The sequence below is a fragment of the Hippoglossus stenolepis genome, chromosome 5 (genome assembly GCF_022539355.2).
Source record: "Hippoglossus stenolepis isolate QCI-W04-F060 chromosome 5, HSTE1.2, whole genome shotgun sequence".
In the NCBI taxonomy this organism is placed as follows: domain Eukaryota; kingdom Metazoa; phylum Chordata; class Actinopteri; order Pleuronectiformes; family Pleuronectidae; genus Hippoglossus; species Hippoglossus stenolepis.
In genome coordinates, this window is record NC_061487.1 from 5,860,098 (window position 1) to 5,870,429 (window position 10,332).

Genomic DNA, 10,332 nt, shown 5'->3' on the forward strand with positions numbered 1-10,332 from the left:
GATTTTATAGCAATACGAATGTGTATTTCTTCTCCTTGGCATCAATGCGAACACATGCACTCCTTCACAAATTCTCCAAAACATGTTTCAAAAACAATTTCAAAATGAAAACATGAAATTGAATTTCTTCTACATATACATTTTAGAGGTTGTTTTTTCGACTTTAATTTATAAACACTCGGTTTTTATTTTATTTTTTTGAAATGTTTAGATTTTCTTTATTTTTGTTTTATAGCCATTTCTCTTAAATATGCATTAGTGTGATAATTATCTGACCGGTAAGTGAAAAGAAAATGAAAATGATCACCAATATATTGTCATATTATTATTTTTATTATTATTATTATTAGTAGTAGTAGTAGTAGTAGTAGTAGTATTGTTAATTACAGGGTAGTACAGTAAAATCTAAATCAATTTTCGATTATTTCTTTTACCATTTTAAATAAACGAACACCTTCAGGTCAACGACACCTGAAAACACTTGGTTCAGCGGTCACTGCTCTGCACCTTTTGTTCAGACTAAATTCATTTCAGCTCATCCAGAAACCAGCCCGCTGCGCTCCGCTGTCAGTTAGTTCACCGTCAGTCTCACTCATTCGTCCTGAGGAATTCACGTCTCTGCCCGCTGAGACTTTCTGTGCTTAAAGGAGTCTTTTACGTAAAAAAAGAAAATGAGAGTTTTTTCTGATATTGGTTCCTTAGCAAATGTCTACGAGTCTGAACAGTCACGGGCGTGTTTCTCTAAATCTCGTGCGTATAAAGAAACGAGGAGTCAAAGTTTGTGATTCACAGAGCAGAGCCCACCCAGGATGAGATCGATGACTTCAAATCCATTCTCTGCTCAGCTTCTACTCGTTTTCTGTCTTTAGTTCAGCCGCGTGTCAGCTCTGTGTCTTCTCTGAACCGTGCGTAAAAGCGCGTTTCGGGACCGAAAGCTGCGTCTGAATCTGATGTAAAGCTCTGACAGCTCCTGACCCCGCGGCCGCTGCGTGGTTGGCGAATTGCGATTCAAGAAAAAAAAAAATAATAATGATGTCACGCGAAGCCACAAGGAGACCTGGGATTTACCAGATACCTTCCAGTTGAGCAGGAGTCCTGCCAAGTGAAGGACAACCTCCTCCTCCTCCTCCAGCGGCGACAAGTACAGACAATCGACGGAGGAGAATTGAGCGAATTATCTACTTTTCCGCTCCTCTTCCCGGACGTAACGATCGGCGAGGTCCCGGCTCTCTACACGCCGTTATCGAGCGAGCCGCGACCGCACTGATTGTCGTCAATAAGCGGTGGGAACGGGACCGGTGATTTGGAGGGGGGGTTCCCCGGCAGATGATGCCCTTTCCAGCGGGCCGCTGAGGAGCAGCTTCCCTCCAGCAGCTTCTTGTTGTTGTTGTCGCGGCGCGGTTGATGCGGAGGTGATGGACGGTCCTCTCCGCCGCCCAGCGGGGATCCTAGGCTCCCCCCCGGCTTCTGGGAGCCAGCCCGCGGGCTCCGACATGCTCACCTCCGGCGGCAGCAGTAGCAAGCCGCTCGCTTTCTCCATCGACCGGATTATGGCCAGGACGCCCGAGCCCAAGTCAATACCGCTCCCCAGCTGGTTCCAGTCCGCTCCCGTGGGGAAACCCGACGTCTGCCCGTCCTCGCTTCATTGTATGATACCGCTGGTGCCGCTCGGGTACGAGCCGGGCCACAGGCTCAGCATCACCGGGCTGGATCCGGGTCACTTCGAGGCGTCTTCAGTCGCCGCTCCCGCAGACTTTTTGGGCTTTGGGTTGAACTATAAGAACCAGCAGGAGGACTCCGCTGTGAGCCAAAGCGCCGGCCAGTACAAACTCTTCAGACCCCGGGTGGTGAACCAGTCCTCCTTCCCCACCATGGGTACCGTGTGCTACCTGAACTGTAGCGGGGACACGGGCGTCGGTCCCCCGCCGGCCGGCCTGGTCAACCTGCACCCGATGGCCTCGTACCTGCTCACCGCCCGGCACAAAGCCTTCATGGCGGAGAAGAGCAAGCCGGGCCTGCAGCAGGCCGGGGAGCGGTACCCGGTGTCCGGCGTGCAGGCCTTCAAGGAGCTGTCTCACAGCCACATCCAGCACTACATGAAGGAGCGGGACCACCTCCTCACAGACAAGATCTTCAAGGAGTCCGCGGCCGCGGCGGCTCGACTCAGCGGCTCCTGTCCCGGCAGCAAACCCAAAGTTTTCACCTGCGAGGTCTGCGGCAAGGTGAGTCCCAGCGTCCCGCCCGGAACCGAGCAGGAGGCTCAGCCTCTGCACCACCGAGGTTCACATCTTATTCATGAGGATGAGATGATTACATGTGATCAGAGCTGATATTAGTTGGGCGCTTATTAAACTCCAGCCAACACATTAAATAGCTATATTAAAAAATGGCGTGGAGTGTCAGATTTGCTCCAATTGAATACTTAGATATAATATAATAAAGGGAGTTTTTTATTTCAAAATATGATGTTTTTTTACGGCCCAGGTCCGTTTTTTTTAACCTATTTTAATCACCTTTAACTTTATATACAAGACTTACTTGTGGGATTAATCCTTTTTTTTCAAAAATATTCAGCTCCTCTACTCGCCTAGAAATAACCCACTGGATGGGCATGTTTTTTTTTAATGTATGAAATACAGAAATCACGGTAAATGAAAATGAAAAGAAGAAGAAGCCTGAAGCATCGATGGCGCAGATCTTTTAAATGAATATTTATTTCTGTATTTAACGCACCATGAACCTTCAGTGGGACAGGGCTCGTTTGGGGATTGAAATGTTTTTCTTCTATTGTTTAACACAATTGGGTTTGAACCTTCTTTTACATCGAATTGACCCCAGCTGCATTCAATCACCTTCCTTTTCTTATTGTTTTTTACGATTTATCAGAAAACACCCACGAACTTTAAGTACGATTCGTGATCTGTTTCTAAATTTCACCATTAAATGACGTTATGTTTAATTCTGATATGGGAATTTATTGTTATTTTAAGAAAAATAGGGTTGGTGTTGGGTATGGTGAATTTCAGGCTAATATAATAATTATAATAATTTTAATAATAATAATAATTATAATTATAATAAAAATAAAAATAATTATTATAATTGATGTTGTTGTTGTTATTGTTATTGTAATTTTTCTGGGCTATTTGTGATTAATATTTGTCCTCCCCCTGCTCAGGTGTTTAACGCGCACTACAACCTGACGCGCCACATGCCCGTGCACACCGGCGCGCGGCCCTTCGTGTGTAAAGTGTGCGGGAAAGGCTTCAGACAGGCGAGCACACTGTGCCGACACAAAATCATCCACACTCAGGTACAGCTCCAGTTACACCTGAGTTGTTTGTTTGTAGCCATCAACTCAACCAAAGATCCATTTTATTTCATTTGAATGTTTACATTTAATTATGATGTTTATTTGACTCGTCAGATCATGACCATACAATCTTCTACTAAGACTTGTATTATTCTATTATTTCTTATCCTGTTGACGTGTTTGTTTATTATATTATTTATTGGTGTTTTTTGTTCCAATTTAGAATGAAAATATCAAACGTCCTTTATTTCCTTTTTTTCCATTTTGTTTTCAATTGTAGCTTAATTTCCCTAAGCCCCTTTGATCTGGAAAATGTGGTATTGATCGATTATAATTGAAAGATCAATCTGTTTTCTGGCTACTGATAAAAAAAACATTCAACATCAAGAGGCAACATTTAAAATGAGATGCAGTTGTTGACAACCTGCCAATCAATCTGATAACATTAATAACACTGTCCAATCACATGTGTTAATATTAGTTAGTGGGTGGGATCTAAAATTCACTCTGACTTTAAAAACGATCTTTTAGTTTGAGACATTTTACGTGAGCGAGTGTTTAAATCTGCAGAAAAATTAACAGTTATAGAGATTTCAAATTGTCGACCACAAACAACTTTTTTAAATATTCGTCCTTATTTATAACAAAATAGAATTTTAGTTAAAAAAAAATCTGTGTAATGTAAAATGTCCTTTATGACAGCCAGGATGTAGGAAATCTATGTGAAGCATTAAGATGAAATTTGAGCCCTGGGTTTAAAACTGTAATTAGAATGATCATCATGTATTTTTGTATATGTGTCAGGATCAGACTTAATGGAAACACCAGCCTGTTTATGTTGTTTGAGCTCCTCCTGTGGAGTTCACTCCTATCGCACGTTAATAGTCCTATTCAGGCTGAAGTGTCAACTGGACGTATTAGTGAAAGTATAGAAAATTTGGTATAATCCATTTAAATATCCATGAAGGTCCGGTCACATAGAGAAACTGTCGAACTGTCAGATATGTCCCTGTTGTTAACGTTTCTAATGCGTGTGTGTTATTTTCCACGGAGCCTCTCATATGTTTCTCTTTAACTTGCAGGAAAAACCGCACAAGTGTAACCAGTGCGGGAAAGCCTTCAACCGCAGCTCCACGCTCAACACGCACACGCGCATCCACGCGGGATACAAACCGTTCGTGTGCGAGTTTTGCGGGAAAGGATTTCATCAGAAAGGTGCGCAACCGCATGAAGTGAACATCAACCATATCAACCATACGTTGTTTCCATTAGGTTTTCAATTTAATAACACGACATGTTTACAAAAGATTCACATGAGTTACTATAGTGACATTAAAGTACCAAAATAATAAAAAGCCTGGATATTAACAAAGCCTATGTTTCAGTAGATATTACCAAAGTTTATGAATAACCAGGATATTAAATATCAAAGTATCAATATATCTTTAATTACACCAAAGCTAAGCAATAAAAATTATCTTTATACACATAAGTATACTACTATAGTAATTTTATTATTATTATACACCCACTCGCTCTCATTTTCACATCCCATTCTAAACAGTGAATTACAGTTGTGGCAGATATCCGTGTGTTTCGCTGTACCTGAAGGATTTATAAAGGGGTGGTTGACGAAAAGAGAAGCCATTAAGTGATCCTCACAATCTGTGGCTCAAACAGCTGTCAGCAGCATCTACCAGCATCTGTCAGGACTGTGATTATTTTCAAATTAGCACAGCTCAAATAACAGAGATTCAAATAAGAAGTGTAGTATAAGGCATGGGCTTAGAGAGAATAAGAAAATGGGGACAGACCGAGGTACAGCAAGTTTGCTGAATATACTTCAGTGAATTGTACACTGTTGTTCTGTATGCAGTGAACACTATACATACAAACACAACAGAGAGATTTTAGAAGATACACAAAGCAGGTATGGATTATGCTCATTGCACATACAGGGTGGGAGCCCTATTTAATTTGACCATGCAGTATTGATGCGTGTATGTGTAAGCATTAAGAGAAATGTTGCAGTTGGTAAAGATGGGACTTATTGAATGACATTAATTCTTCGCAGTATCTTAATCTTTTGTACTAATATGTCTACATTTATTTGTTGATTATATTTAATATTGATAATATAAATCAATTAAAGATATCAGATAAGTGCTAGATGCCTTTCTAATAGAGGTAACAGAAAACGTATGTACTCTTGAGTGAATGAGTTAATTCCTCCACTGAAACCAGCACACTTCAGTACAAATGTCAATGCACTTAATGGGGCATAAAACTTAATATCTTCTGTCACGGTGAAGAACTCTTCTTCAGATCAAAAATTGTGTCCCCAAAATACTAACTGTGCTTGAATTCCCTCAGATGGGTTATTTGTCCTTTTTGCTGAGTTCTTGAATCACTGCATCGTCCTCTCAGACAAATCCATTTGGGTTAGGGTTCTTGTTTCGATTTGTCCAGCTGTGAAGTTGAATCTGTGTTTTGATGAACAGAATTCTGCCACTTTTTAAAATGGGATTGATCGGAGCTGTGACGACAGCTGAAGACATGTTGAGGTCTGAGTCAGACTGAGCTCAGTGAACACCTTGACTCTTTGAGTCTGAATCTCTGTGCAGAAAATAAACCTATTTCACACAAAACACTGTGAAACAATTGGTCTTCAAACTAGTGCTCTTCTACATAACAAAAGAATTAGAAGTATGCAAATTACTGTATAATGAATGCACGTTCACCTTTTAAAATCATATTTATTTTACTGATAGACACCTTATAATAACGGATTGTGTATTTACTCTGTCCATGTATTTGAATGATCATTAAGTGCAGTATTGTTTTATATTGGATAATAACAAAAATGTTCTTTAGATTACCTGAAAAACAAAGAAGAGGTGGTAGCTTCTCTCAGCCCTGTGTCTACAGGTACATCTGCCAGGTTTCATATGACTCCAGCTGTTTCAGCCTGGTTTTTCCCCTTTACCAGTTAGAGAGAAGTCACGTGTAGCGTAGTCTGATTTCAGTAGCTGGACAGTCAGAAGACACCGATTTATTGAGATATTATAAACAGTTGACCTGAGTGATTGGTTTTTGAGGACTGGGTCATCTCCTTAAGGTGGTTGCAGTGTACAAATTTGAAAAAATAAAATATACAAAAATATAAAAAATATCTTAATGCATCATCACCTTAAAGCTGTCACCCCAGAAAGGCTCCGTCAACCCAGAATCTGATCATGTAGAAGCTAAAATAACATCAACACACAGAATGTGTAACGTTTAGGTGCTTCATATCTCATTTTTACTATTGTTGACTGTTATTCAGTGTCATTTCCTCCAGGTTTTTTATTTAATGATTAAGAGATGATTAGCAGGAAATATGACAATGATTTCTAACTCATTATGAAACAACACATTGTTTTCCTATTCCAGGCCTCCAAACAATATCTGAAATAGTAGAAAAAACTAATATTTTGTACAAATCACAGATGTATACAACCTGTTGTCTCTTGTCCTGATGGGGGCTCTCATCATCTGATTTTTTTTCACAGGCAACTACAAGAACCACAAGCTGACGCACAGCGGGGAGAAGCAGTTTAAGTGTTCCATCTGCAGCAAGGCGTTCCACCAGGTGTACAACCTCACCTTCCACATGCACACGCACAACGACAAGAAGCCCTTCACCTGCCCCACCTGTGGCAAGGGCTTCTGCAGGAACTTTGACCTGAAGAAACACATCAGGAAGCTGCATGACTCGGCCAGTCAGCAGTCGCCCCCCCAGGCCTGAGAGACACTGACCTCTGACCTGAACAGTGACTCTGCAAACCTTCATCCCAACACACCAAAAAAAAAAAGAAGACCTCTCCATCGGATCCAGATCTCAACTTTAGTCCTCATAAGACAAATTCACAAAAGCTCTGCAGGCGTTACAAAGATTTTTCATAAATAGGTAACTCATGACTTTATATTCATACTTTGGGTGCTTTGTTCCATCAAAGCTATAATTTATGCCCTGCAGCGACTCAGCATGTTTCTTTTAATCAATAATTGATGACCTAAAATCACTGAACCATGTTCTCAAATGACTTCAACTGACCACTCACTTCTCTCCAGTGCAGCCATGAAATTCCTCTTCCACAGTGTCCTCACATTACAAATTAGTAACTCAAACATACTCATTTGTACGCTCACTGTCGTGCTTTTGTTGCCTCAAATGAGCCATTTGTGTCCTTGATTAGTTGGAGCAGTAAATATTCCTCTCTCAGATGCCTTGATTTGACCTCTCTCTTCTCTGCTGTGCAGCAGTGACATTTAAAAAACAACAACTTTGTAGCTGCTTTTTAAAACCGATTGTTAAAACTAACTTAAATTCATTAGATTTGCGTCTTTTGAGACAAAATGTCCTCAAATTACAAAATATTTCCTCAAAATGCCCATCTCTGTACTCAGTGTGATGCTTTTGTTCCATCAGATTACTTATTTGTACCTGTAAATTACTTAATTAGTTTCCCCAAATCACTGAATTATCCCGTTAGATGACTCATCGTGGCCCTGTGCTTCTTTCTGGTGCACCTAAGTTAAAACATTTTATTAAATACATTCTGCAAATGAGCAATGTTCTCTGATGAAAATCGAGGCCATAGCAACCACTGAAGTCACTGAGATCACATCTCTGTGTTGGTTGTGGGAAAATCTTTGTTTTTTAGCATCTGAGGAGGATTTTATGATCTAATTGCTGATCAGTTTCAATGGCTGATTGTGACAAAATACCTTTAAATTTGACCTTTTTAAGACTGTGAACTCAACTTATAACATCTATATAATTTCCTCCAAAATACAAACAAAGGTGCAAAATGTATTCCCTTTAAATTATTAATTTAGACTCAAATTAGTTCTATTTACCATATTTACCCGTGATTTACTGAATTATGTTTTCAGATGACATTTTGGTTGATTTAACCAGCTATGAAGTTAAAAGTATATTTTAATGAACAAATTTCCACATTCGATCAAAGGTTTCTCAAAGCAAAAAGAGTTGATGTTGCCTTCACTGAAGTGATACACTAATGTGAATGTTATTCCAGGGATTTTGGTTTTTAATGTACCATTGAGGAAAAAATACAAAAAAAACATACGTACACATGATACTGAACAAATTGGACTTGTATTCAGTCCAACTTACTGAATCAAACGACCTATTACAATAAACATTTGAGGGGATGAGCTGCTAAATTGCAGGAGCTTCTGCTAACAAGAGAACAAATTTGTAATTTATGGAAAATAATCTTTTACCTGAAACTGTGTTGTGAACTTTGCCAAAAAGCTTTAATTTTTTTTTTTAAATGATCATTCCACCGATAAAGGTGCATTTCCATCAAGCAGAGGAATCTGAAGGAGACAGATGGGTCAAACTCTGAGAACATGAACTCAATTTCAGTCCTTTCTCATATTGATAAATATCGCTCGGGTGTCACATTGACATCCACACAAAAGTCTACAATAGGAGGAATGATAAATTGACTCATAATGTATTTTCAAACCCATGGTCATGCTGTGGACCACACACTTGACCCCTCCTCTTGAACTCAACCCTGCAAAAAAAAAGCCATCAGGAACCATCCCCTGAGGCCCTGCAACCAAAATCTACGTCTCACCCTCTCCCCTGACCTCGGACCCCTCTGGCCCTGATGCCGGCTTGGACGCTGACCTGAGAGAACCTCCTGAGCGCCTGCCATGTTTCTGTCTCCCTCAGCTTGTGTTGGACTGAGGACACTTGACGGAAGACAAACTGAACTTTCACTCTAACGTCCTCTGATTCTTAGTCAATTATCGTATTAAAATGGTGGCTAATTATTATATCATTAGTCATCAGTGTTTGCTGGTGTTGAGTATCTTCCAGTTGCATCTCAGGATGTGAGATTGATGAACTCTGAGACCAGAGATGCAGCAGAGGTGAAACGTCACACATCAGATTTTATTGTCAACAACAAGGTTTACACCAACATTTCAAAGGACACATCAGGTGACAGTCTGTTTTTCTGATTGTCAACTAAACCATGAAAAAAACCATCAATGAAAACCAATAAGTACTGTGTTACTGACACAGCACATCTTCGTCCTCTGAGCCATAGAGCTTCATTGTTGTCCAGACACATCAGTGAGCCACACCCACTGAACTGATTTTTCTTTATCATGAACACACACTTGCTGTAGTTTATTTTAACTCAGTTCCACACAGGCCACACAGTTATGAATGTGTATTCTTCCACCTCTGAAAATAGTCCCAACAATGAGCAGCTGTATTAGGAAATTACTGAGACTGTTTCTTAAAAATGTATCTGATGAAAAAGTATTGAGCCACCTATACTCTATGTATATTGTGGGGGGGTCAGTATTGGGCCAAGCAACAAATTTGAGCCCCTCAGGAAGTTAAAGGGGCCATGATGTACATGCTGATTGGATGTGAACAAACTCAAATGACTTTACAGTGACAGATTTAACCTCTGTTTGATATCAAATCCAAACACCCATGGACCACACTGCACTCAGCTTCACCTCTGCATCTCTGGTCCTGATTGACGGAGCTGAAGATTTCTCCTCATTAGTCAGTCTTCTGTTATTTTTTATTTCAGTCTCAGGATCATTGTAAAAAGAAGTGTTTTATGATATTTATTTTAAAATGTGCCACTGTTATAACTTAAAAGAGAAGCGCTGAACTGAAGACTATGTTATATGAAAACTAAAGTTTCTTGTTGTCGTGAAATTTTGTCTTTTTTTGGGTGGGGGTTGCTGCTAACAAGGAGACATAACAATTCAAATCTACTGTCTGTGATGATAACTTCAATACAAAAAAAAAAGATTCACTATAATTATTAAAAAAGACTGACTTTGTTAAACATTGACACTTTTTCATTTATGTGCCATATATAGATCTGCATTTGAAGAGTTTGGTTTCAATCCAAAGTATTTATTATCTGAATTCTTGAATTAAATAAGAACGGATGTTCGTCTGAGACTAA

At 39.9% G+C, this 10,332-nt stretch overlaps 1 protein-coding gene across 1 annotated transcript; it reads left to right on the forward strand.

Annotated features, from left to right (window-relative positions):
- The first annotated feature begins 1,095 nt into the window (after positions 1–1,095).
- fezf1 (FEZ family zinc finger 1) lies at positions 1,096–10,076 on the forward strand. Its single transcript, XM_035155958.2, has 4 exons — positions 1,096–2,222; positions 3,179–3,313; positions 4,396–4,528; positions 6,865–10,076. The coding sequence occupies exons 1-4, from the start codon at positions 1,416–1,418 to the stop codon at positions 7,098–7,100; spliced, it is 1,311 nt and encodes a 436-aa protein (XP_035011849.1). The 5' UTR covers positions 1,096–1,415; the 3' UTR covers positions 7,101–10,076.
- Positions 10,077–10,332: the final 256 nt, after the last annotated feature.